The sequence below is a fragment of the Vicugna pacos genome, chromosome 13, assembly GCF_048564905.1.
Source record: "Vicugna pacos chromosome 13, VicPac4, whole genome shotgun sequence".
In the NCBI taxonomy this organism is placed as follows: domain Eukaryota; kingdom Metazoa; phylum Chordata; class Mammalia; order Artiodactyla; family Camelidae; genus Vicugna; species Vicugna pacos.
The window spans coordinates 35,140,116-35,167,931 of NC_132999.1; the positions used below are offsets into that span (position 1 = coordinate 35,140,116).

Here is a 27,816-nt window from a genome sequence, read left to right on the forward strand (position 1 = left end):
GCTAGCTGCCCAGCCTCAGTCCCCTGACTTGAAGGTCTACTCTGGATAAAGGAGTTTTTACTGTTTCCGTCTGGTCTAGGCAGTAGCTATACAAGGCTGTTGGTCACTAAGATGGAGAACAGAAAAAACCACAGGGGACGGAGATGGTGGTTCCATTTGTGGTCCTTGGCTCATTTCAAGGGACCAGAAAAGGATAGAGGTTTGGGGTTCGTGTTTTCACCCAAGCTTACAGCTGTTCCTGCCCTAGACTAGGGGATAGAGCATGCATCCCCTCTGTACCCCCAAGCTCTGACCTCTTCTGTGATTAATGAGCTGACGATTCTGCATCGATAAGGAATTAACCTGGAGCCCCTACCCATCAATAGTCAGGAGTCCAGGTCCCAGCCCCAGCCCCACCCCCACCCGGGACAGTGCTCTGGCCCCTAAGCAGACCAACCCCATACTGCTTTACAAACCCATAGCCAAGTCCTTTCACACTGCTGCCAGGAATTAACCCCTTAACTGCCTCTGTCCATACCACCCCATCACCCACCCCTCCCTACACACATACACACAGGCAGCAGCTGTCTGTACTGGTTTAATCCATGTCAAATGTAGTTTACAAAGGGAAAGGACAAGTACCTTTGTATAGAATATACAGACACAGCATCACACCATGGGACCCACGAGAGGGGCAAGGGAGACAACATTTTTCCTTGGGAACAGCAGCTCTAATCCCAGGAAAGGTTCTCGGCAGAAGGCTGGGCAGCCAGAAGCACCCTCATCCAGCCCGTCTCAGCCCCTGCTTCAGCTCGGCTCCCATCTCCTGTGCCTCCCCCCTCCCCCAACTCCTTATGAAGAGCCCCAGGAGCTAAGACTAAGGAGAGGATCATGTCCCTTGGGGCGTGTGCCCCACGTCTGGGAGAAGAAATATACACCACTGAACACCGAGCACATGGGAGAGGGAAGGGACACCACAGGAGAGGGAGTGGGAGAGGCAGGTACCCCAAGAGGTGGGTGGGCCGAGCCCCCAGCCAGCCCTGAAGGAGGCACTGCTTCCAGGTGTTCATAACAAAAGAAGAAAATCATACAACCGGGGGAGGGGAGAGGGCCAGCTGTCCCATTTATACACAACATTGTAAACATACACGGTCTATATTACATGTGCTTCAGTCTGGTGTTTGCATGTCTGTCTGTCCATCTGTCAGTCTGGGGGCTGGATCTCAGGAGCCTTGCTGGGCTACTCCCCCACCCCGCCTCCATGCCCCACCCTGGAAACAGAACCTGAAACAGGTATGGTCCCCAATCTTGGCGGGAGCCAGCAGGCAGGGCCTGGGCCTCAGCCCCTACTCTGGCTTAAGAGTCCTGTGTGTGTGCATGTGTGTGCGTGTGTGTGTGTGCATGTATGTACATGGGGAACCTGTGTGCAAGTATGTACAAGGGGGGGTCATGTCACAGGTGGAGCAGGTGGGGCTCAAGGCAGGCCTGCCTGGGGTGGCTAGCTCACAAGTAGATTCTCCGTAGGTCTCCAGGTGCTGTGATGGTGTTGCACTGGGGGCAGAGCTTCTTGGCACCCTGCAGGGAGAACGGGGAGGGCTCCGGTGAGACCCTGTGCCGCACGTCTGCTGTGTGAGCACTTGGGTCTGCAGCCATGTCTCCCTGTACCAGTTGTGTGCAGGAACCTTGGTCCTGTCAGTCCGGGCTGGGGAGGCCTGGGCGGCCTCTGTGAGCAGGCAGGCACGCTCCTGTGTTGGGGGGACGCCAGGATCAAACCGCCTGGCCAGCCCCGCAGCGGGAGCCCCGGTAATGAGAACAAGGCTGGGTCCAGCTGTGGCTGCCGCGGCCCTAACGAGATTACACGCGGCCTTTGATCAGGACACAGAGCCCACGTCCGGGCCTTTTATTGCTGTCTCCGGGCGACATTTTAATGGCTGCTCCTGAGCGAAGAACAGGGGCAGGAGCAGAAGGAGCTTAGTAATGGGAGGGGGAGGGGCCGAGACCCTGGTCCTGCTTACCCACACCCAGCCTCCTCCTGACCTGGGTCTCACCGCCGTATGTTTTACAGGGGCCTTCTGGGGGTGAGGGGCCAGAGGAAGGGAGCAGGTATTGAACCCATGGGTGGGGAGAACAGAATAAACCTGGGGTGGGGGAGAGGGTAGTGAGCTTGGGGCTGAATATCCTGGCTTCCTGCTGTTTTCGATGCTTCTGTTCCCCCTCCCCTCAAATAGGCTCAAGCATAAGTATGGACATCGGGGCGGTACCCCAAATGGCCACCCCCTCCCAACCCCCAAGCCACTTCACCAGGGTCCGCAGCCAGCACTCCTCACAGTGCACGTGCCAACACTGGATGGACGTTAGGGGCATCGAGTATGCGTCCTAGGGAGAAGATGGGCAGAGAAGGGAGGGATCACTCTGAGGCTGTCCCACCCTCCGAAGGGCTCAGATCACAGGGCAAAGACCCTCTCCAACCCCCAGGGAGCACTGAAGCCGGAGCAGGGGCACCCAAGGTTCCCTTCCTCTCACCATGCAGATGAGGCATTTGTAACGGTCCCCACGGGAGAGCTGCCGTTCGAGTTCCCTGACCCGAGCCTTCAGGGCCTCAAACGTGGTCACAGCTGAATCTTCAGTGATTCTGTAAAGAGGATGGCATAGCTGGGCAGGCAGCAGGCTGGCATCCCTAACTTGAACCCCCAGTCCACACCTCCCTTGACTTCCAGAAGCACATATGTGAATGTCCCCTAGATATGCCCCCTCCCCAGATCTGCCAACTCCACATTCCAGAACTTGCTCCTCCACCTCCATCCTAATATATTTCTAAACCAGATATCCGGGAACCATTCTCAAACCACTCCTTTCCAGTCACCCCCAACATCCAAAATCTGTCACAGAGCTCCAAATTACCTCTGGCATCTCCACTTCTTCCCACTGCTTACCACCACTAGTCCAGGTGCTTGTGACTTCTGTGGATTACTTCACCAATCTGAATGGCCTGCCTCCAGTCTCCTCATTCCATTCGGTTCCCCTAAGCACCTAGAACCCTGCACATTTGATCATTTCTCCTTTCCACACTTCAGTGTCTATCTCAGAGTAAAGCTTTGCCAAACTCCTCACAAGCTTACATGGGCCTCCGCGGTCCAGTCCCAGCCAGCCGCACCCCTTCAGCACCCTGCCACGTACTTTACACTCCATCCACACCAAACTACTGGATTTCTACACACACACTTTTCATTCTGCTGGCCTCTCAGAAATTTCCACTTCCTCTGGATCATCCCCCAACCCCACTAAGTTCCATCTCATCATTCAGGTCTAGTTCCCACTGCCTCCCAGAAGCCTTTTCCAGTCCCAGCCAGTATCCCCACTGGTGGCTGCCTCTTCTGTGCTCCTCCAGCACCTGTACTGGACTTCACCACAGCAGTATAACTGCAAATGTCTCTGTCTCCTCTGCTAGCCTCACTTCCCTGAGCAAACTGCTCACTCCACCAGTACGGACTCCGGACGTTAACCCCACACTTGGCACATGAGTATAAGTAAATATTTGCCAAAGAGAGCTGGTCCGATACCCAGGGAGAGTGAGAGATGCAGGGACTAGATGAGGCCCACATAATCTAGGTCCCTGGCTACAGGCCTAACCCACCTCCAGGGCTCCTGGTTGTTTCTTCCTAGGCATGTCAGATGCCCTGGTGGTCCTCACGCGTTGTGCAAACCCTGCACAAGGTCCCTACAACTTCCTGAAAACTCTCTAGGCACGATACTGAACAGGGAATAGCTCAGGCTATCTCAAGGAGTGATCCCTCCCACCCCTCCTAAAACAAGTGAACAGAACCCAGAGAAACTCACAGAGGAGGAAGAACACTTCCTGAAGGAGAAGGGATGGTACTAGAGATGGGCCTAGGGAGTAATAATGACAATAATACAAATAAAAGCTAAAATTTATTAAGCACTTACTAAATGCCAGGGATTATACCGAGGGACTAAAAATTATTGTCTTATTTACACCTCACAAAAACCCCATGAGGAGATTCTAATACTCCCATTTTATATATAAAGAAACTAAAGCACAGAAACATTAAGTAGTCTGCCCAAAGGTTACATAGAGTGGGGGAGATGAGATTCAAACCCCAGCAGCCCGATTCTGTGATCAGTAACTGTGTAACCATTACTCCACACTGGCTATAACCAGGAGACAAGCTCCAGGCTGAGGGAACAGGAGGAACCAAGGCCAAGAGGCCCAAGAGCCCCAGCTGGCTGGAAGGCGCACCTGTAGGTAAGCAGAAAGTGCTACAGCGGGAAAGGAGACTATATCCAGGAAGACCCCAGATGCCACAATCAGAAAGGGAAGTTTATCTTACAGACAATTTATAGGAAGTTGTTGAGGATGTTGGTAGACAGCTGTAAAGGGTAAGAGCCGAGGTTTAAAAGGTATATTCAATCAGCTGAGGTGGAATCACAAGGGCCGTGTGTGTGGGCAAGGACCATCTCCTAGGGTGGCCTGTTCTGCCAGCTTCAGGGAGACAGTTGGCCCAGAAAGCCTTACAGGCAGTCCGTCCCTGCTGGGCTAAGTGGTAGGGGGCATGGGTAGGATGGTGGGAAACCTGCCTACTCTCTGACCTCTCTCTCTCTGAGGGCACTAGCAGTGACTCAGAATGTGACTTCCTGATGGCTGTGTCCCTGTATCACGATGCTCTAGATCCATGACTCCATGGGTCCATGATTCTCTGTCCTGCCGCTCTCGAGGGAAGCTGAGGCAGGCTCTGACTACAACTCCTTCCAGCACCAGTAGATTCCTTGGGAGCGTCCGTTCAACTTTCCAGCTCTGGAAAGCCTTTACCATCCCCTCCCTCAGAAACACCTGCATAGCTGGCTCCTCCCCTTGGCATTCTGCCCAGTGCTGTGTGTGTCATCCCCACCTGGACTGCTAGTAAATTCCTGACAAGGAGACATGCAATGGGTAGCTGTGCTCCCTTCCTCTCCAAGGACCAGGCTGAGCATTTGCCTGATCCTATGTGGTTATTTCAAAAACTGGGAAATCAAGGCCTGGGGTTGGGGACAGCTCACCCTAGTGAAGAGAACTAACTCTCAAAACCCCAAACCAGAGCATGAGCTAGAGCTGGGAAGGCAAAAAGGATGGGGCCAGGGGAGAACGAACCATTTCCCCATCTCCAAAAGCTCCAAGGCCACATCCAACTCCAGAGCCCATCCTATCTTGGATTTGCTCAGCACATACGTGGCCTATTGTTTGCTCTGGTGAAATACCCAATCCTCCAGGCCCCGACCTAGGTAGGCTGTAAGCTAGTTCTGAGCCCCTCTAGGGCATGGGGTAGAGAATTTCTTGGAAGAAGCCATGTCATCCTGCCTTTCTCCTTCTCTAGGTTGTGAAAAAGATGGGAAACCATGTGTCCGGCTGCGAGATGCCATGGGGACTGAGGGGCCCCAATCTTGACAGATCCAGACCTAATGGAGATCTCTCTCTACACAGGACTGAGCCAGTCCCAGAGAGCCCCGCCCACTGGTGCCTGTGCTCACACAGGTGGGACAGAAGCCTCGACTCCCCCAGCCCTTGGTGGGTAGGACCTTCATGGATGGCCACTGGCTCTGGCCCCCACCTCCCCCCTAAGCGCCATCCCTGATTAATGATCTTGTCTTTCTGATTTATGAGCAGCCCCTCCAGACGAGGGTGGGCGCCCCTTACAGCCCCGCCTGCCCCGCTCAGCTGGAGTAGGAGAGAATTATTAAATAAACATCCATACGTCATTCCTCCCCCCCCAAGCTGGTTGCGCCGAACCCGTGCGGCCCGCTCCGGCGCTGACACGGAGCAGCTGCGGTGATTCATGGGCAGCCGGGCCCTGCGCCGCGGCCCATACATCATGCCAGCAGCACTCGCGGCCCCGGCCGAGATAAACTGATCAACCACAACGGGCTGGAATGAATTTATGACAACACAAAATGGAGGGAAACAAATGGGAGGTGACCCTGGGCCACCGACCCAGCCCTGTACCGGCCTGCAATCCACTCTCCTGGCAGAAGGCAAGATGGAACACTGGCCCTGGAATGAAGAGGCTGCCTTTTAACCCCAGGCAACCTAGCCTCCAGAGGAGGGAGGGATGAGTGTGAGGAATTAAGGAATGGCCAACAGCAGCAGCTCCAGGCAGCCAGAACTGGACAATGCCACCTCCTGGGGCCGAAATGGCCTTGCTTGGGCTTCTGGAAAGGCAGTAAGGTGTCCAGCTGATTTCAAATCCTTGTGGCTCCTGGGGATCCAGGCTAGGGGTTGCCCAACTCTGGGTGAAGTGCTAACGGTTCCCCCTTTCCCCTGCCAGAGAACATGGGCCAAAAATTCCTACCAGACATGATGAGACCCAATACTCCTGCCTAAAACCCACTGCAAGCGCCATCCGGGACAAGAAAAATGAAACCAATTTAGCTCCCGATTAAGAAACAGAAACTGGAGATGAATCAAGTGTGCCGGCTGGGCTGGGCGGCCATACATCACATTCCCGGGCGGAGGCCGCCACAACCGGCAGGCAGGCAGGCCGAACAGGCAGGCAGGCAGGCAGGCCTCTCCTCCCTCTACCACAGCTCCCAGGGCCATGGCCGAGTGATCAATCCAGAGTCACACTTAGCACCAGCTGGACCCCACTGCCGGCTGTGTGCCCAGGGCAGCAGGCTTTCCTACTCGCAAAGAGATGGTCTCTCTCCCTCCTACTGAGCTGCGGTCCCAGGGGTCTCCCTCCTGGCCAGACACTCACTTCTCGATGTCGCTGTTCTTGCAGGTCTTCTGCATGGCCTCCTGCTTGCTGCTCTCACCGTTGCTGGTAGATGGCATCTCTGCTGGAACAGAGAGCAACTCACACTCTGGCCAGACTGGGCAGCCCAGGTGAGGGGTTGGGCTTGAGTCCATCACCACCAATGGAGAGACATCCCTTCTCCCCCATTACTCCTAACCTGGGTCAGGACTTACCATCACTGGCCCATTTCGAGAACTCAGGCGTGATGCGTGTGCTGGGAGGGCCGCCACTAGAGGAAAGGAAGGAGGAAGAACAAAGTGAGCCCCGAAGGCAGGCAGGATGGCCCTGAAGGGCGGGTACTGGGTGACACCTGCCTCAGGGCTTCCCATCCAACCCACCCAAGCCTGTGCCCACACTTGCTTTAGGACTGCGCCCCGGAGTGCCTCTCTCTCCTTGGCTTCGCCAGGCTCCTCGCCTGTGCAGGGGATGACATCAGCCTCCGTGTATCTGGCATGGTGGTCAAGGACAATGGATCCTGGTTTGCAGTGGGCCAGGAGGGTTGAATCCTCAGGAGGGCTCCCCCTGGCCCACGCTGACACTGACCCTTGGGTAGGGGGTGTGTGGGTGAGTCCCAGGGGTGCTTGCTACTTTTCTTCTGCCCTTGGCCTGTCCTCCCAGCCCCACCTTGTCCTGCAGTGCCCCAAGGATACTGTGGCTTCCCATACTCCAGAGTGTCATCCCCATCCACATCCAAGTCAGCATCACTGTCCGGATTCTCTTTGCCGCTGCACATGACGAAGCCAGAGCCTGTGGGAAGCAGGATATGAGGAGGGCCAGGGGCCAGCAAGATAAGGCCAAGAGTGTCCCCTTCTGTTCCCCTAGGTAGGGGTCAGGTTTTAGGCTTGGGATTTAGAGAGCCAGATATTTGGATGCTTTTGATTCTGACATTTCAGTCCTTTTCACTCTGTGTACCTCATCCTTCCCTGCACTGCCTGCTGCTCCAAGTGGTCTCTGCTCCTAAACTAGCCCATTCGTACACTAGGTCAGGTCCTTAGGAGACAACCAGTCTAAGCCTGTTGTCTACCTGTCTTCCAGTTCTAGAAAAAGCAGGAAGAGGACAGAGACATTCAGGTCTATAAATCACCCCCATCTAGAACCTGGACACCCTGTGTCCCACGGTCCAGCCTAACAAGTCCACTAGAGACAGCAGTCTGGCTAAGGCCAGTCACAACCAGCCATACAGCGGGACCCCCAGCCAACGTCCTGATTTTGGCCGCCAGGTCCTTGCCAGCAAAAACACCAGGCAGCTGTTCAAATATTTGGTGTCTGAAGCGACTGACATTAATTATTCATCCCCAACTCACTCAGCCTGGATTCCTGGACAAGTGCAGTTATAAAGGGATTAGAAGGGACAGATGAGGGAGAGTAGGCATGCACACCTGCTTCTCAAAGTAGACCATGAAGGCAGCCAGGCTGGGCGGAGGCAGGGTGAAAGGCTGGGCAGGAGATGACCCCACTGAGGTGTATCTGGCAGCCACAGGCAGACTCTCGGCCAGTAGGGCGGTGGTGATGTTAGGGGGTGAGGTGCTGAAGCTACTCCAGGCCCACTCACCTGCCATGTGGTCTGACTCCCAGGGCCACCCTTCCTGATAGCCGAGGGTCAGGGGCCACAAAATTGCCTCTCCCTCCCCACCCCTGTCTTCTCCCAGTGGTCCCAGTCTCAGACCACATCTCACTAGCCAGAAGAGCAGCCCTGCTGGGGACAAAAAAGGTTGAAAGCAATGGGATTTGGGGTGAGTGAAATCAGAGATATGAAGCAGCTCAGGGTTCTGCCTGATGATCTCAGAAATCTCTCCTTGTCCATTATTCCCACCCTCAGGGCCTTACACTCTCATCAGGGTAACAGACTTGTAACAAGTCATCAATTCTCTCACCTGTTCCTTCACCCTGTTGCCACAGTCCTGACCCTTCTCTTCCCTGCTCCACCACCATCTGCAGCGCCCTGCTGCACGCATGGTCAAGTCTCGGCTCCTCAGCCAGACCCACGAGGACCAGGATGCCGCACTTTTCCACTTTCACCCTTTTCCTCACTTCACTCCATAAGCCCCATGTATACGGACAGACTGCTTACTACACCTCAGACATCACCCGGCCTGTCCTGCTCAGGCTTTCCACTCCATCTAGAATGTTCTCCATCTTTCAAGCCTATTTCAAAAGCACTTCCTGATCCTCCTCCTCCAGTCTCTGGTCTCACAAAGGTTCCACATATCCCAGAGGAAAGCAGCACCAGAGAGAGGCCAGGCACTACCTGGGCCCCACCCCTCCCCGCCAGTCCTCATCTGCCCTCCACACCGAGGCACCAACAAACTAGAGGCAACAGGCAGGTCAGCAGCGGAGCCATTAAGCTGAGCAAACACCAAGTTACAGCCCTGTCTCCTATTCATGGCCAGGTGTCCTGACAAGCAATTCCCGCCTTGTGGGTGAGTGGCACCTCTATAAACCCTCTGACAGTTTGGGAGACAAACTCCGCAATCAATCAGAATGTAGCTATCAGGTTCACTTACAGCCTGTGCCCCTCAAGCCCTGCCAACCCCCCTCCCCCAAGTACACGCAGCTCAGTAGTCGGCCTCACGTCCTCCGCTTAGCTTGGCCCTGCCCAGCCCTGCCTCATGGGTGGGCAAGGAGCAGTGGAGAATCCTGGCACCACTCCTCAGCCCAGAATGGCTCCATGGCAAAGCTGAGGAAACAGGGCAACCAAAACTGCCAGGAAAACTCCCAGCTTCTCAATGCATGAAGCAGCCTGGTGGCCGAAGAAGTCCTTTCCTCTGCAGTCTCACTGCCTGCCAGGCCTGGACCAGGACTCATATTCCAGTGGAATACAGCTTCTGCAGTTGCACAAACCCTCCATGTTTTTTCAAGCTCCTATGCCTTTGTACCTCCTGTTATCTCTGCCTAGAAATGTCTCCTTCCTGGTCTACAAGACAAATTCCTGCTCATTTTACAAGTATGACTCTGCTCAACCATGCCTTCTGTTAACTCCTAGTACCTATACAGAGTAGTTGCTCTATAAATACTTTCTGAAGGAACTCACTGCAACATGCTCTCAACCTTTACTGAACTCATTCTCTGCCTGGTTTGGCACTGAGGACAGAGTTCTCACATCTGATCCCTACCCTCAAGGTGCTGAGTGTGGGTAAGACTTCCCTAGATCTTTCTACATAGGGGTCCCTTCCTTGGCATCCACCCAGGCTCCTGTGCAACTCTAAAATCATATTTATTACACCATGTATTATCACTGTCCCATACCAGATTGAAAAGCCCAAGTCTGACTCATTGCTGTGAGCTCAGCAGAGCTGGCCAGGCCCACAGCAGGTGCCACACAACACACTCCAGCAGTAATGGCTAAACACCGACAACGCTGTTCTGTTAGGTTCTGGGAGCCTTTGCCAGGAGGGTGGAGGGCTGACTGGCTGGTGGCCCGGAGAAACCTCTCAGGCCACAATCTTTCCTTTCAGATCCCAGCTCTCAGGTGGGCAGCGACCTTCTGCTCCTCTGACCAGCCTCGCAGGATGGAGAGCATGACACTTCTTGTTTGTCACAGAAAAGGCCTCTCTGTCTCTGGTCTGAGTAGTTTACTCTGACCCTGACCCCATCTTGCCAGTGGAGACAGATGCTGGGAACCTTTCCCTACCCCCACAGGTGTTTGTAACAGGCTGCCGCCGCCGATTTCACTCCTGTGCTACCCTAGCCTGCTCCAACCTCCTTCCCAGCACATTAAACTTTATTTTCTTAATGAAATGTCACTTGCTGACTTCTGGCAGAATCATAATAAAAAGAAACGGCCATAAAGCCATTTTATGCAGACAGCACCCCTGCCAGCTTGCCCCCCCTTCCCTTGCTTTGAGAAGAAGGCTCCACAGTCATTTTATGTTCTCAGCTGCTGGAATATCCCAGGCCAGTACTCAGAGGCAAGATGGCACAGAGAACTCCTTTCCAAGCCTCTGGCTCCTGTTCCGTGTAGCTCCGGGGATAACAGGCAAGCTGCCACTCCTGCTGCTACTGTCCAGGGAGGCGACTCTGCCCTTGGGCTCTGCAGGATGACCCAGAGTACCCTTTAGTCACCAGGGAGGCCCCCTTGCTGCAGCTCAGCCCCACCTTAATGTGGCACAAAGGGCTGGGCTGCTGCCCACAGGAAGACTAAGCCTGATGGTCAGTGATGCTCAGCAGAGGGGAGGCCTGGTCCTGGGAGGGCAGGCAGTGTGAAAAACCCCCTCCCTCCAAGTGGATACTTAGCAATAGAGAGCAAGAAGGTTAAATGCAGAAATGATAAGCAAATCTAAATTTTATAAAAATGATTCCTCTCCCATAAACTCATTTCTTCTTGGGTCATCACGAAGCTGGGGTTGGGGAGGGGGGGTAATCAGTATTAATTTAATCAATTGATCAGATGATTGATTGAGAAACTGGAGATGCCCGTTTACTGAGGGCAGTAACGTCCTGGAACCTGAAACCACAAAAAAGAGTCATCAATTTCCTCACCTGCTGCTCCCAACAAAACCAGAGCCCAGGGAGAAAGGAGTCCTGAGGTCTCCAGAGGCCTGCCCACTCCAAGGAGAGGTGGGGGTGGGAGGGGGGGCGCAGTAGCAGCTTCCGGAGAGTTTTACACTGGAATTAGTTACAGATGCAGTTACGGTGTCTTGTGTAAACGCCATCGATTGGGGAGCTGACAGTCTGGGGAGCTGCGATGCGGGACAATCAATCGGCCTGCAGTGTCACCTGCCACCTCGCTGAACAGTTGACAATGCAATTATCCAGTGTGGAGGCAGGGAGTTGGCGTGTGTCAAACGCACTTAGCCACTTTCCGGGCCTCCTCGATAACGCGTTTCACTGCCTCACGTCAGGAGAGACGCAGAGAGACAGACGCCGTTTAAAACCATTGATACTTGCTCCTTCTGCCGGCACTCTGTCCTGGCTTAACAATTGTGTTGCAAAAGGCGATTAAATCCCTGTCAGTCGCCACAGGGGACAGAAGGTGCCCTGCTCCTTGCCACCTTTCCTTGCCCCTCCCACCAGGCAACAGTTACAACTGAAGGTGGTAAGGAGTTAGAGGGCAGCAGCCCTAATAGTCTCCATTCCAAAACTGCCTCCAGCAGCTGGCTGTTCCAACACCTGTCACAGACTGGACCAGGCAGCAGGGCTGCGCTCGGGGACATATTTAGCATCAGCAGCTCCATCTTTTGGAAGCAAACATGCCGAAGGAGGCAGCATCTAGGGCTAGGCCTACTTCTCCATGCCCTTGGACTCACACCTCTTAGCCCCATGACCCATAATCTGGCACTAAAGTTTTATCAAGTAATAGCCAGTTAAAAGATCTGTGCCAAAGCTGCCCTGCCTGTCCTGTCCATGGTATCGCACATCAGGCTACTTGGAACCAGCCTCAATCTAAGGCAGGAACTCAAGAAAGATGCAGTCCCTAGGCCAGGATCTGGGCAGAGCACAGACCTTGGACAGTTGGTTCTCTTAGTATTGTCCCTGTCCCTTCCCTCAACCTGTTTGATTCAAAGGGGCTCAATGCTGGATTCTAGGAATGCATTTCCTTTCAGGGCTCAAAGATGGAGTTGCAACACCTTCCATTTCCTGTGCTGCCTCCTGGGAAATTCATCCATCTCACCACTCATGTGCCCACTACATCACCGTCACAGAATCTGAAACCAACCATTCCACGTCCTCTTTCCAGCCTGTCCATTCCAAATATGATGAGCTCCAAGCTCTCCCAAACCAGTTGGGTGAACTTTCACTGGCAACCAATGCAGGGGAGGGATCAAAGCTCCCACAAGTCTCTTCTTTGGGCCCAAGAGCTGGAGACAGGCAATGAAGAAAGCTGTGGCTCATTTGTCACATACCTCCTTTGGCTATAGGCAGGAGCCTGTTTGTCCACAAGGGCTGTGTAATCAGGTTTTCCTTGTGGCCTGCTGCTTTAGCCTAGAGGCCCCTTGCTCTGCCCAGGGATGGCATGGGGCCCCAGAAGAGCATCTTTTTTCCCTAACTGCTGAGCTCTTTTAGGGCAATGTTGGTGAAGCACTAGGCTCCAATGCTGTCCTGTATGCAGTTATAACTCTGGGTGGGGAGGAAGAGCAGCAGCAGGCTAGCAAACCTAAGGTTCAGAGAGTACCAACAGCTAGGCTCACAGCCCAGGGTTTCTTCTAGAACTGGGAAGGCCAGAGTGTTTCCTAGACATCAAAAGTTTGTTCCAAACTACTCTCTTGAAATCTTTACCTATTTCCTTTGGGCTCTTAACGATCTATTTAAAGCTGGATCTAACTCGGTGCTTACCTGTTCTGTCTGGTCCTTCATTTTGTCCTAAAAGTACCAATTCCAAGTACTTCCAGGCCTGAGCTATCTGGGCCTCACCCTGAGTAACCACAGGTCCCATCTCCAAGGCCTGTTCCCCTCGGCCAAGTATCCCACCCAAAACTCTCACTAGTTTATTGGCCCCACAGCAGATTATATTCAAGGCAACCAATTTGCTCCATCAGACCAGCTCCCAGCGGGCCTGGTGGGAAGCTTTGCCGAGGATGACGAACGGGCCCTGGTCTGGGTGGGGGGTAGGGGATGACCGGATACAGGAACTTATCTGCAATTCTTCAATCCTTTCATATCTAACAAGGACAGCAATCTCTGTTCTGTCAGCACGCACAGCGCAGCTTAAATGGGCCTCACCGCTCGCCTGCTCATCCTGCCTCTGCTCCCTCTCTCTGAAGTCGGCTGGGCAGCTTCTTCAGCCGGCGTTATCACTCCCTCTAACCGGTCTTGGCAGGCAATCTAATTCCTCCTGAAAAGGTCACCGCCATTTTAACTGCCTTTCAATCACATTAAGCACGCACTGCCCGGCTTGCGGCCCAGCCCGCCCGGCGGGCGATCAATGCGCTGCACTGACACCAGCCCGCCTGGCGGGGCCACACCCAACCCCCCAAGAGTTGGGCCTATCTGTCCTGGCAGAGGAGGGTAGACTGACAGATGGCTGCTCCTGCAGACAGGATTTCGGGAGCAGAGGCAGTCAGGATCAGCCAGGGCCTCCTTTGATAGCACCCCCCCCCCACATCGAGGAGCCTCAGCCTCCTCCGCTCCACTGCGCCCTGCTCTCTGCCTCGTGGCCCCTGCTGATCTCACTGTAAAACAGCCTTTCAAGTCTGCCTGTCTTTTGACTGCACTAAGCTGTTTAAGAGGCGGCAGCAGCTTCTATCAGGAAAGCCGGAGCAATTCTCTGCAGATAAAGGCACCTCCGGCCCCTGTTCCCTCTTCAAGTCTCACTCTCATTCTCGCTCTCCAAATCGCTCAAAGAAAAGCCCTCTTTGAACTCCCCTCAGGAATTCTTGAAAGGAACAACCTCACAGCATAAACACTCGGGGAAAACTGACACCCGCCCAGGGCTGAAGAACCCCTCACACCCGCTCTGTAAGTGTGTCCTGGCGCCTGGGAAATACTTGGTCAAATCAGCAGGCCCCATGCAGCTTCATTGCCTTAAGCCCTGTCTGGTGCCCAGAAGCCATCAGGTCCAGTTCTGTGCCAAGAAACCTGACTAAGAAATTGCCACGGCAATGGAAGATGTGAGTATCTGCAGCTGCCGACAGAGTGAACCCCGAGCAGCAGGCTGGAACTGTCCCTGCAGGGCTGCCAGAGACACCTGTGTGTCCAAGTCATGGGATCCTGGGCTTTGCTGCTCATCCTCCCAGAGCCTCAGACACTCAAACTCCAGGACAGGACCAGACTGAAATGGCAAATGGCCATTCTCCAGCTCAGTGCTCAGGCTCAGAAAACAGTTTGGTGTGATTAACTTTCCTGATTTACACTCTGGCTTGTCCCCAAAAGCCTGGGCAATGTGAGAGAAGCCCAGAGGCACAATGCCCCACCTGGGCTTGTGGCCCCTTCACGTAGCCGGTCTGCCCTGGATGGCACTGCAGGGACTGTTCCTCAGCACTGGCCCAAGCAGCACAGGCCCAGTGAGGCAGAGACCCTCCTCCCAGCTGCTGTGAAGCTCCCCAGGGACCAGACACAGCAATCCTCCCAAGGGTGCTGCCCAGAGAACTGGAGGCAGATGGGAAGCAGACTGGCTCACTTAATGACCACAAGCTGCAGTGCCAGCTGTGCTTGTGCACAGAAAGAGAGAAGAGCTGGGGGTTAGGAGGCAGACAGCTCCCTCTTTGCCCTGCCCACGGCAGGGGGGTTTGACAAGAGGACAGTGGCCCTGGGCACCGACCAGTCTGTTTGACCTGGCGGGGGTGGGGGACTTCCACCAGGCCAAGTCATACCCCTCCAAGGAGCCAGGTGGGCAGTGAAGCTGGGCAGGGGCCTGCAGAGCCCTCTGCCGCAGTGGGGGAGAGCCCAAGGGAAGCAGGGAGCAGCTGGGCCCTGGCCCCTCTTGCTTCAGGGCAGAGGGAGCCCAGGGAGAAGGGATGGGATCAGAGCTAAAATTAGATTCACCAATGAAGCTCATGGGAGGTCAAATTTTGCCATAACTCACTCTCTCCTCTGTAACTGATTTCCCTGACGTGGGGCTGAGGAGGAGGAGGAAAATCCAATGTGTTTGCCTGGAAGCCCTCAGGGCCCCCAGTGCTGGAGGTGTACAGCAGGTTGCTGGATTCTCATTTATCAGCCTTAAGAGGGATGGAGTGATAAATGCATAACCGTCCCTTTAATATTTTATGCAGGTGCTAACGCGGCTTGGCTGTCACCTTCAATGCATCACCCGAGGCTCAGAGCCCCCCTCGTCACTTCTAGCTTGCAGCCTCACAATTCCATTTCCCCACCCAAATACATCCATTTTAATATGCACATCACAGGCAGGCAGCACGGTCACAAAGGAGCCCCGCCAGCAGCAGTTCCCACGTGGTGGAATGGATGACCAGCCACCAGCCCTGGCCTCTCGGCTCCGAACAGATGGATACCTAGCAGAGGCCTGGCCACCTATGTGTCAGCTGCTTGTACCTCGGAAACCACCTTCCAGGAGAGTGGTGGCCCGTATCCGCTTCTGCCCGCACCACTCATACTCCTCAAAGCGGTTGCTGTTCTCATGCTCGATGTCCACGGCATCGTCCTCAGCCATGCAGGAGCCTTCCCTCTGTGAAGAGCAGAGCAGGATCATGCAGGTCCCTGGCCACCCCTACCTGCTCCCCAGGCCTGCAGGGAAGGCACAGCCCTAGCCCCCAGCTTTGGCATGCCCAACGGGCCCCCAGCTCTAGGGCTCCTTTGAAGTAAACCAATCTAGAGGTCAAAGACCTGGGCCTCTTCCCAAAAATTTTCCACTGGAGCCCCAGGGGAGGAGTGGGAGAGTGAAAGCAAAGGAAGAGGGTGAAGAATAGAGGAAGAAGCTGCTGAGACTACACAGAGACCTCCAACAGCCCACAGACCTGGAGGCAGTCAGTGGCTAGTGTCAGGGGAAGGAGGGCAGGGGAGGGGAGGTAGGTGGTGATGGCCCCTCTACCTTAGAAAGGCAATGCTCCACATGCCTACTCATCTCCTGCTCCGATCCTGCCAGGGGGCGGCTGCACAGGGGACATACCTGCCCTTCATCTTGCTTCCTCCGTTTCATTTTCCCAATCCGAGCTGCATGGAGAAACCGAAAACAAAGCACAGAACAGGCAGAAGATCACTGTAGCTCCTAAGGTCCCAGTGAAGCTGACACATCCTGACCTCCTGTCAGCCATTAGCCCTTTGGTTCAGTGCCTGATCTGGCCCTCCTTATGCAGCCTTCTGCTCCTTTGGGGACTGGGCCTTGTCAAGAGCACCTAGGGAGATTGGTGCTAGGCCCGCAAAGTGTCTACTCTGGCCACAGATGGCTCAAGTTCAACCCATTCTCCTTACCTGCAGCGCTCAATGAGTCCAACGAGCAAATATACTGTGCGTTTCTAGGTATCTCCCCAGAAGGACAAGATCAGGGGTTCTTTTGGAGTTAAGAAACACAACTTTAGAGAACATCTCTTGGCTAGAACCCAAGGTTCCTCCAGGGGCCTGACTTGGCCAGCTGTTCACTCATCAGTTAAAAATGCCTTTTGTTCCCAGGCCAAGAGCCCTGAGGTACAGCCCTTAGTGTCCTATGTAGACTCACCTCAGGCAGAATTTTTCTCGTGTCCACCAGTCCCATTTTACAGAAGAGGAGACTAAGGCCAAATCATAAAGGTTTAGAGGGTGTGACTCAGACAGCTCAGGGTACCTTGAGAGGGTAGCCCTTACTGTGCCTACCCAAACCTGTTCCATCATTTCTAATCAGTGCAGAGGGGCTGGCAGGCCCTCAAGGCAGAGGGCTGTCTGCCATGCTGTCCCGCAGGGGGCTCAATTCCAAAGTGCACACTGCAAGCCCACAGCACTACTAATTAATGCTGAGAGATGCAATCATTTCTAATTAGCTCACTAATCCCTCTCTGCAGCCCTCCTGTCACTGAAGCAGGAAGGGGTCAAAACAAGGCACTCTAGCCCCTCTAGCCCCTCCCTATGCAACAGTAGGAGTAAAGCTAGCCACTCTGAGACCAGACTGATTGGGGGGTGGAGGGAGGGGGGATGAGAAGCCAGCCACGGGGAGAAGGGTTCCTCACTGCAGTGCCAGGAAGAACTTTCACCTGGGAAAGCTCATCAGTGCAGTTTTGGGAGCAAGATACAGGTGAAAGTTGATGCAAGTGAGAGTTGATAACTTACAATTGAGAGCTTCAACTGTGTATTAGGTTCAGAGTCAGATATCTGATACAATGTAGCTCATTTTATTCTATATCCTGAAGCTAGGTTATATTATCCATTTTAACGTAAGAAGATACTCAAGGCTCAGGGAGATCAAGGCAGTTATCTAGGTGGCTAAAAAGTGGCAAAAGCAGGATAGAAAACCAGGCCTGACTCCATAGCTTAGGAGGCTCCCCTGTCCTAAGAGTGCCCCCAACTGATCAGCAACAACAAAAACTGATCCTGTGAGTACGCTAGGGCAGCAAGAAATACACTTGAGGCCCCAGCTCCCGCATGTTGAGGGTCTGAGGCAGGGAGCTACCCCAACTCCAAAACAGAGTAGCCCTAGAAAGACCCAAATCAATAGTAAAGGAACCATCCCACCAGGGCTGAGCAAGGAGTTTGAGAAACCTTGGTCTGCAGTGAGGCCCATCTCTTCAATTTTCTGTGCTCTCACTATAGGATATGTGACTATGTTCTGGTGTCCCACTTGATTTTGCAGACAAAGATTTAGATTCCTTCACCCTGACTGTCCTGACCCTTGGAATCTTAGGCTCCAGCCACTTTGACACTCTAGAGCCAGGGCTGGGATGGAGAAGGGATGCTAGACATCAGAAAGGCATTGAGCAATGGACTCTGAGAATTCTAGAAGCCTGTATGGAGCAGGGTGCCAATACAAAGATTTCTCCCCTACCCTGCCTAGAGCCTGAGGGAGTTCCTCTCTGTAAGGGGACTAAGATAGACAGTTTGATAATTGAATTAAGAAATTAATCTCATAGAATTGCCAAGGAAGGCACGATACTGGATGCTCTCCTTGCCCAGGCCACCCATGCCAGAAGGTCCCTTGTAGTCCCAGGAAAGCACTCTGAAATGGAAATCCTCAGATAAGCATGGCAGGTTTGGTTATTTTTTCACCTTTCTCATCATTCATCTTCTAGGTCCTGAACTAAGCTTACTGAAGCATGGTAGGGAAAGTTTTGCTCCCTACCTAGAGGCTAACACTGAGCAGGAAAAGTCAGTCTGGCCACGGAGGTAGAACAGCATGGTCAGAGAAGCACAAGCTTTGGAGGTAAACAAACTTCCGTTCAAATCATGGCTCAGGTACATGCCAGTTGTGTGATTTTAAACAATTCACCTTCAACACTCCAAGCCTCAGTTTCCTTATCTACAAATTGTGTGTTAACACTTTCCTCTCAGTTATGATAAGGATGCTGAACGTGGTGCTGGCCCATAATGCTCTCCCTTTCCCAGACTGGGTCTCAGCCTGGTACAGAAACCAAGTAGCAGGAACTGGGGATCTTGAACATTCACGATCTCACTCACTTACCAACTGGCCTAGAGACCCCAAGCCCCTTACAGCCAACCCTCAGATACACCACACCCTAGTCAGCACAAAAAACTAGATCATTCAATTGTGTTCAGCAAATACTAACGCTCCAGAGGTTTGAATCCAAAGGGGGGGGGGGTGCTGCCAGGTAGTGCATACATGGTGTGCTTTCAGAGAAGGCCTCTAAGAGCTGTCGAGCCCACGCTGATCACCTTTGTGAAATGTGGGCTGACTGATAACTCAAAGAGCCCTGGGATGAGTTAGTTCCTGTTGCCGTGGGAACTCCAGATCTCACTGCATTGTCAAGTCTCAGCAGAGAGGCTGTATTCACACTACTGGGCACTGATTAAAAACTGGAAGAAAAACATTCTCAGCGCCCTGCCGGCTTGTACAGTGAGGTCCCAGCGGTTTGCAAATTCAAAGCTGAGCTCCCGAGTGGAATTGTGTAGCTTGTTCCTCGTTCTCTGGCACATACTGCCCCCCAGGTTCTTCAGGGCCTTTAGAGAGGCTCGGGTAAGAGCTAGGAACCATAACCTCCATGAGACAGACGGGGAAACTGAGGACAGATGCCTTGGAAAGCACATACTCTGGCGCTGTCACTGCGAAGAAGCCAATGGGCCATAATGTCGAAGAGACCCAGGCAAGCCAGGAGCAGCAGGCAGTGAGGGAGGGAGGAGGCCGGGGGTGGGGCGGAGGGAGGGGCCGCGCAAGACTCACCATTCAGTCGGGTCTGCCGGTTGGCTCGTACTCGCAGGAAGGTCTGGGAGAAGATCCCGGGCAGATGCAAAAAAGAGAAGAGAGCGTCAGCGTATCCTGGAGTCCTGGCCCCCGCCCCAGCCCCAGACCCCGCTCCAGGCCTGCCCCGCCCCAAACAGCCCGTAAACAAACCTACTTCCTCCCTCCCGCCGGCCCCCCTGCTCCGCCGGCCGCTCCGGGCCCTCGGCATAGCCGCCTTCGACTGCTCTAGCGGGACACCGTGGCCGCCGCGCGGTGCCGCCCCAGCCCCAGCCTCCGGCACTCCGGGCCCCGCGGCCGCCCGGCCGGCAAGGGCGGCGATGCGGGCGGATTCCCCCCGGCTGCCCGGCGGCGGCGGCACCTCAGCTCCCAGCGGCGGCGGCGGCCATGTTGGCCCTGATCACGTGATCCGCTGCCGTCGCGCGCCGAGGGTGAAAGTTCAAGAAGTGGGGGCGCTGCCGGCCTGGGGCCAGGAAACAGCAGCTCGCACTCCGGCAGCAACCGGCTGGGGCCGCCCTGGGGTCCCTCCCACCTCCCTCAAAGCCAACCCGCCCCAGTTTTAGTGGCTGGGAGGTCCTCCCATCCCACTCCACGCCCCCTCCCAACGCAGGGCTCCTTCCGCCCGGAGCCCCGCCCGGCTCCCGCCTCCCGCGCCGCTACCCTAGTCTGGGGAGGAGGCGTAGGAATTCCCGATCGCCACGGGCCATCCCACTGCCAGTCCTGACTGCCCCGCCCCCAGTCCCTAGCCTTTTAGCAGTCTCGCTATTAGAGGATTCCCAACATTTCAGCTGTCTCCTGGACATCCCCTGGAGCTGCCACAGGCATCGCACACCCACGCGGCCAAAGTGGAACTCAGGATCCCTCAAACAGACGCCTTCTTCCAGGATTCTCAGTTCCTAACGGGAAACCACCATCCTCTCAGGTGTGCTCACTCCAGGAACTTGAGAGTGAGTCTTCCTTGACCCCACCCGCCTTCAGTTACTGACACTCAATCCTCTCATTTCAGAGTCTAACTTTAAAAGACTCTTAAATCTCATCTGCACCTCTGTGTGTCTCCTACTCATCCTTCCAGGCCTAACCGAAAAATACCTTTTTCTCCCGTTGAAGTACTTCCATCTCTACTCACAGTATGGCTCATACAAATTTTTATCGCTGGGCTGACCACTCCAGGGACGGGGCCATGTGTGAGTCATATGGGTGAACCCAGAGCCCTGCACTGCCCTTGGCATAGCCAAGAAATCCCCGTGTGTTTTTTCACTGGCTCTACCTATCTTGGATGTCACTGCTCTAGTTCAAGCTCTCTGAATCTGCAGCTGTCTTCTATCTGGCCTTCTGATCTCGGGCTTCTCTCCCTGTAACCCATCCTGCTCACTACATGCAGTGTGATCTTTGTATTGTGCAAAACTGACCCTTGCTCCCCCTCCCCCTTTAAACCCTTCTCGGGTTCTCCACCCAGAAGATCTGCAACATGGCATACACACCTTCTCTGACCTGCTCTGCCTACTTCTCCAGACTCTTCTTCTACCCCTCCTGTCTCTTTTGCCCTCCTGACACTCGCAGTGTCCAAGGCAAGGACGTTGTCTTGCCTTGCAAGCTATCTGTAGCTCTCTGAGCACTCCATGCTCTGGACGCTGGGTTAGGCTATCCTCCATGCCCCCATATCCTCTGCTTGGTTAACTGTTTTTCATCCTTCAGGACTCTGGGAAGGCTTCCCTTTTCCCCCAATGTTGGGTTAGTTGCTCCCTCTGAGTTTTCACAGTCCCTTGGCTTCCCTTTGATCTTGGATATCTTGATTGTTGAGTATCTTGGAAGTTACCCAGCACAAGATCTCACATGCTGGAGAAATCAGTGGGAAGGGGAGGAGGATACTTGTGAGGGAAGCCCCTGAGCCAAGTGTAAGGCTGTGAAACAGTCTGATTCAGGGCCAGACAGACTCAAGTTCAAATCCTGACTGGGTTACTCATGATATATGTGTTTTTAGAAAAGTTACTTCCTCTCTCTAGGCCTGTTTCCTTAGCAACAAATTGGGGACAATGAATCCTAGCTTGCACAGTTGCTATGAGGATAAAGTGAGGTAATGGTTAAGAGGGTTAGGTAACCCAGCAGGGGCTAAGTAAATGGGAATCCAAACCAGAAACCAATACTCCCTGATTTCCAGGCCTAGTTTGATGATTAAAAAAAAAACCAACATAACTTGAGCAACTACTACGTGCCAAGCATCGTGTAATGATCAGGGGATTCCAGCTTCACCTTCTACCAATTTCCCCTTGTGTTTTGCATTCTAACAGAATTGAACTGCTAGCAGGTCCCCAAAGACATCATTCTTTGTTACACCTCTGTGCCCTTTGCATACAGTGTTGCCTTCGTCTGGAATATTTTTTCCTCCTTGTTGACCAAGGTGAACTCCTGCTCATCCTCTGAAACCCTGTTCAGTCATTACCTCTGTGAAGCTTGCTCTGCTTTTCCACTGTGCTGTCTTAGAAACTTACTTATACCCCTATCATAGCACTTAATACACTGGGCTATAATTTATCTATTTGCAGATCTAAACCCTTGAAGGCAAGGACACTGGGCTGAGCATGAGTGAGCACTAGCTAAATGTCTGAATAAAGGAAGGGCGTAAAGAAGGATAAGACAGTGTTCTTGCCTTGGAGAGCCCCCAAGTCTAGTGCAAGAGTCAGGCTCATCATGATAAATTAAACATAGCCATAATTCTTTGCAGCTCCTCCTATTAAGAGCTGTATTTCCTCATCCCTTGATTATGGGTTAGCTTTATGACTTGCTTTGCCAAGTGACATGTGAGCTCCAGAGTCTAGGACTCAAAAGGCTATGCAGCTTTGGCCTTCACCCTCTTGGCGTGACACTGCCCTGACACTGCCAAGTAAGGAAGCTAACATAACCTACTGGAGGATGGGAGGCCACGTGGAAGAGAACCAAGGTCCCTAATCTGGACATGTAGTGAGGCCATTTTGGACTTCCCAGCCCAGCTAGTCCTCCAACTGAATGAGATGTTTGAATTAGGAAAGGCCTTGTCAATAGACAGAATCATGAGACATAACAAGTTGTACTAAGCTGCTAAGGTTGGGGATGGTTTGTTATATATCAGTAGAGAATGGAAACATATTTAAATGGGTGATCACAATATCAGATGATCAGAGCAAGTACAGGGACATGCAGGGGTCATGAGAAGAGAAAGCTAACCCAGAAAGGCTTCCTGGAGGAGAGAAGGGATTTGGGCAGGTTGCTGAAGGATAAATAGAACTTTGATGGGGTGGGGTAAAATAGTCCCATTAGAAGAAACAACATGTGCAAAAACTCAGGCAAGAAAGGAATGGCACAGCCAGGGAGTGGTTAGCATAGATTTGGTGAGTACAGACCACAGGATTTATGGAGGGTGGTATTAGGAATGGAGGATGGAGATACGGGTTGAATCTAAATCACAGAAGGCCTTGGTGCCGTGCCTTAGCATGCCATGCCTGTGCCTTATGGTTATTCTTCCTAGTTCAACAGATATGGGGCTGAATGCTATGGCTGAAGTAAAGAGGATGGGCCTCCGAAGTCAGGGCTCTGTCCATCCCTTTGGAGTAGAATTCTCTGGGACAGAGCCCTGTCTCCCTATCAGACCAGAATTCCCTAGAGTTGGGTCATTTCTCCATCTCGAATCAGGATTGCCTGGGAGAGGACTGACTGCCTCTCTCAAAACAGGGCTCATGGGAGCAGGAATCCCTCCCTGGGGCTGGCACCTTGGCCTCTGCAGTTTGAGTCCTATACAGAGGCATCCAGCAGAGAAGGTGCTGGTGGAGACTGGTGTGCAGCCCACATTCAGTATTCCGCTCGCCAAGCTCTGCACCCTGACTCCAGGCTGTGTCAGCTGGGAGGAAGGTGTACCCAAAGAGAACACCTCGAGTTCCAAGAAAGGCTTCCCGTGTGCCAGCAGTGACCCTGGTTCTCTACCCCAGATTATAGGTCCCTGCTGTCTTCTCTCTTTGCATCAGATCAGGGCTTCTTAGGGCTGTGTTTCCCTTTTCACACTGGGGCTCCCTGAGAAGTCCCACTGTCTTTTAGACAAACGTTCCTTGGAACAGGCCCTGTTTTCTGCCCTCTGACTGGGGCTCCTGAAGGCAGGGCTCTGTCTCTCCTCAGACAGAGGAACTTCTGGGGACATTCTTTCTCCTTCCTACCACAGAGAAATTCTATATGAGCTAGGATGTTACCCTAAGCTCCCCCTTCTGCTCTGATGTTTTAGGATTGTGTTTGCCTAAGGCACTCAAAGGAAATGTCTGCCTCTCTCACTGGGCCTGACACCAGGGTTTGGCAGGACTGACGGTTATTTGCACAGGGGATCCTAGTTTTGAAGTGTGAAGTCTTCAGGTAATTCTGGGCTATGTCCCTGGTTCCCTGATGAAACCAAACCCTTTAGGAGACCTCCTGATGGCTAGGATGCTTCAGAAGAGCCCACCTGAGCCCAGGTGACCCTGGCATCTCCCCCTAAAATCATCTATTTAAGGCACATCTGTTGACACCTGTGCCTTCTGGGTTCAGTTAGGGACACTAGACAAAGTGGGAACCAAAGCCAATTAAGTCCTCTCTCCATGCTCCCCAAGGAGGGGAGGAGTTTGCACGGGGCCTGCCCTCTAAACTCTCATCCAAGTGAGCTTACTTCTTATGCCCAGCCCACCCCTCCTCACCTGGTATCTGTCTGAGTGGTGCAGGTCATCGGTGGCAGACGAATGTGGTGACGCTGTCGGAGACTCTCCTTCCCTCTTGATGGAAGCAGACAACAAGAGGGACTGGAAGAAGAAAAAGGACACGTGGCCTCAGGCTGAATGAGACCTACAATGAGTCCCCTAGGGTGTCCAGTCCTAGGAAACTTTTGGGGGAGAGGTAGAGAGAAGGAGGGCAGAGGGGTAGAGAGACCACGCTTGAGATTCTGAAGGCATGTGGTCAGGCCCTGGGAGTCTGGCTGTGGGAGAGGATGGCTTGATTCTAGGGATGAGTGGAGACCACTGAGAGGGGCCAAACCTCCTTTACCCCAGCTAGTCTCTGTCCTGGTGGGGCAGGCCTCCCAGTGGGCTGAGAGTGTACATGCTCTGTTTTCCTGTAGTAAGTTACTCTGGGACCCCCCTGAGGGGTTGGAGGTAAAGTCACGTCCCTGCTGCCCTACCTGCTCCTTATACAGGATGGTGGCAGCCCCGCTATGGAGACAGTAAATTAAATAGTATGTATGAGTTTGCTTCGTGCAGCGAGGGATGTACGCTGGCTCCATTTATCCCTGCGCTGTGGCGATGACCCCAGCAAAAACCCCAGCAAAACTAATCCCCCCATGTCAATCCTGCACGGCCTCTTCTACATACGCCCGCAGTTTAGATTAATAAACTGTCTGCTTTAAATTGTGCGTAAGCACCACAGTTCTAAATACTACATGGCACGTTTAGCCTGCTTTTGCTGGCTCTTGCCAAGGCCTGTTCAGCTGCATACTGGGGGCCTGGAGGCCTGAAAGCAATCCATACTTCCTCCCCCGCCACCTTCTGCCTGCACAGCTCTGAGCCGGAAACGTACAATTCCCTAGGAGGCTTCCCCAGCCTAGAAAACCATGCCAAATCGCCAGTGACAGCCCAAAGAAAGCAATTTGGGAAAGATGGAGCAGCCATTTATCCTTCATCTCCGACTGAGCCATAGGATGTGACCCGCATGCGGTGGCCATGCTGCACATCCTCAGGCAAGGGCCCTGGGAAGGGAGAGGGCAGCTGCTGGTCTGGCAGGGCTCCCTGACTCGGCCTTATCCCAAGAGCTGGAGGAGGGAAGAGGCCCAGAAGGGCCTTGGGTGGGGTTCCCTGCAACTTGGAGCCCCTTCTTCACCCACCCAGGCCCAGTGGGAGGCCAAGTGGGTGCCTTGGCCCCTGGCTCAGAAAAGAGGTGGGCTTTCAGGCAATGTCCTTCTCTGGTCCCAAGGAGGATGCTGGGGGGTGGGAAACAACGTGGGCCCCCCACCCCCACCATGAGAACGCTCACTCTTGTGTGCTCGCTCGCTCGCTCTCGCTCTCACTCTCTCTTGCTCTCACTCTCTCTCTCTCTCTCTTTCTCTCTAGGTTCGAAGCCCTTAGAGGCCTCAGCATTACACCTGGGGCAAGTGGAATAAAAAAAGGTCACTGGCGCTTTTTAAACATGGACCAAAAAGCAGTAAAATGTGTTTTGAAAAAAAAATCCCGGCATTAAATCATGACTTTTTGCCTGGCTCTTCGCCTCATTAAAAGTGGCCTTTTGGAAGGTAAAATTATCATTGTAAGCGATAAGATCTTTAAGAAAATAATTCACGGCTTCTTCACCCTTTAATATGATAGCCGCCACCGGCTAATTTTTTTCTTAATGGCAACGAGGCCATCAATCTTGTCTAAGGCCCCCTCGCCCTCTCCTCCTCCTCCCTCCCTCCTTCTCCCTGTCCTCTCAGGCTCCTGCTCGAACCTCTTCTACCTCGTGCCTCTTCCCCCCATGACCTGCTTCCCTAAAGCCCCGGTCAAGGCAAAGGCCAGACCCTGAAACGGTCAGCATTGGGCGCATGAGCATGCATCTAGAAGCAGGTGAACAGGTTGCCTCTGAGTCTTACCATTAATAAGCCCATGTTAGTGGTTGTAGGAATCTGCACATGTTTAAGATTTCCTGTGTGCATATTCTGACTGGGGGGTGTGTGTGCATCTGTGTATGTGGGGAACCAGGCATGGACATAGATTGTGTCTGGGTTTGTCCTTTGAACACAAACCTCACTGGGGTCCAGTCCCCAGCCCTGCCAGCCATGCTCAGGTGTCAGGCGTCAGTGGTTGAGGCTGACCTGGCAGCTCATCCATGACCTGCCTGCCGTAAGTGCAGCCATTGAATGCTGCAGGCTGGACTGGGTTCATCAAGTGTGGCTCCCCTTCTCCTCCCAACCCTTTCTCTTTAGGGCTGGGAGAGCATTGCTTCCTTGGCCAGGGCCTGCATCAGTCTAGGGCTGGGCTAGGTTCCTTGCCCCTCTGTCCAGCTTGCTATGTTGAGCAATTTCCTGAATGGAAGTGATGTCCACTCCTACCCATTTTAAAGGCCTACAGGGGAGATGGGCCAACCCCTGTAGGTAATATTGTCACTCTGGCTCCTTTTTCCCCAAGCTGCCCTCTCAGAGGTCACCAGTGCCTTTGAGACTTCTAAATACAATAGCCTCCTACTCCAGCTTTTTTCTATTTGATGGCTGACCACCCCAGACATTTTGGAACATTTTTCCCTTAAGAACCTGGGAGACCATGCTCTCCTGCACCTCTCCTCACCTGTGACTGTCCTCCTCTGCCCTGTCCCTGGCTCCGGTACCTTCTCTTGACCCCCAGTGTAGCAGTCTCCAGATTGTGTTCTTGGCTTCTGCTTTCATCTCTCCATATACACTCCCTGACTGATTTCATCCATTCTTGAAGCTTCAATCCTCATTCCTCACTCCCTATAGAAAGGGCTGGGGATTCCTGCCTTTATGAGTCATTGTGAGAACTTATTAAAAAAAAATGATGCCAGCTGAGGGGTAGGTATAGCTCAATGGTAGAACACATGCCTAGTGTGCATGAGGTCCTGGGTTCAATGCCCAGTACCTCCATTAAAAAAAAAAAAAGGATTCTACCTTACCGAGGGGTAGGAGAGAGGACACTCAGTGAGTGAGGGTTTAGTCTTCCTCCCTAGGTCCCCACTCCCTCAAAATGCATCCCCAAAGGGGACAGTACTGTGTGCCTCTGCAGCTACCTATGGGAGTTCTTGATGCAAGTCATGCCATTGTGCTGAGGCCTCTGGCCCCTCCTTTGAGCCACTTGCCCTTCATTTTTCCTTTCTCCATCTGATGCTTTTAAGCCTCTCTTCCATAGTGTCTGTACAGAGGTTCAAACTGTCTCCCCAAATGAGCCTAGCATCCTCCCTGGCTCCCTGCTGTCCTCAGGACAAAGGACATGTGTGCGTGTGCGCTCACGTGCGTGTGCGCGTCCCCCCCTCCCCCGACCAGGGTCTAGCTTCTGAGGCCCTGCACCATCTGTCTTGACCTGCATTTCTGTATTTTTCTTTACCTGCTGCAGCTTGCCTTCCTCCCTTGAGACTCCCCAGCCTTAGTGTCTGCGTCTCCCACTTTCCCAGGTCATTCTCGGCTTTGACCCCGTCCTGACTGGAAGAGGAGGAAGTCAGATGAACATCCTCCAGCTCACGCTCAGACTACACTCACACACGTACTCCAGCATACAGGGCAGCCCCGGGCCTCAGGCTGATGATCAAACCCTGGAGACAGTTGGAATCCAGGAAGAGCTCCTTTTCTCAAGAGGAACCAGTTCTGGGTGGGCCCAGGTCAGG

General features: G+C 53.4%; 1 protein-coding gene and 1 long non-coding RNA gene across 5 annotated transcripts in view; one reads left to right on the top strand and one right to left on the bottom strand.

Annotated features, from left to right (window-relative positions):
- Positions 1-564: 564 nt before the first annotated feature.
- Positions 565-27,816, bottom strand: part of RNF220 (ring finger protein 220) — a 203,963-nt gene continuing 176,711 nt past the window's right edge. Inside the window, exons 4-14 of one of the 3 annotated variants that reach the window (XM_072974576.1) lie at positions 24,162-24,263; positions 19,456-19,498; positions 16,264-16,307; positions 15,690-15,822; positions 7,415-7,511; positions 7,125-7,211; positions 6,938-6,993; positions 6,726-6,804; positions 2,503-2,611; positions 2,281-2,355; positions 565-1,554 (exon numbers count right to left, since the gene is read on the bottom strand). In XM_072974576.1, the coding sequence (XP_072830677.1) occupies positions 1,483-1,554; positions 2,281-2,355; positions 2,503-2,611; positions 6,726-6,804; positions 6,938-6,993; positions 7,125-7,211; positions 7,415-7,511; positions 15,690-15,822; positions 16,264-16,307; positions 19,456-19,498; positions 24,162-24,263 (897 nt within the window). In that variant the 3' untranslated portion in view covers positions 565-1,482. Of the gene's footprint in view, positions 1,555-2,280; positions 2,356-2,502; positions 2,612-6,725; positions 6,805-6,937; positions 6,994-7,124; positions 7,212-7,414; positions 7,512-15,689; positions 15,823-16,185; positions 16,308-19,455; positions 19,499-19,630; positions 19,881-24,161; positions 24,264-27,816 lie in introns of those variants that run through there. The other 2 variants (XM_072974575.1, XM_072974574.1) reach the window with 2 other exon arrangements.
- Positions 20,168-27,780, top strand: LOC140700669 (uncharacterized). Of its 2 annotated transcripts, none has more exons than XR_012079154.1 (4): positions 20,168-20,420; positions 25,014-25,192; positions 25,563-25,741; positions 27,607-27,780. It is a non-coding gene; the product is annotated as an uncharacterized lncRNA (long non-coding RNA). The 2 variants fall into 2 exon arrangements; XR_012079155.1 differs by having other exon boundaries at positions 25,043-25,192.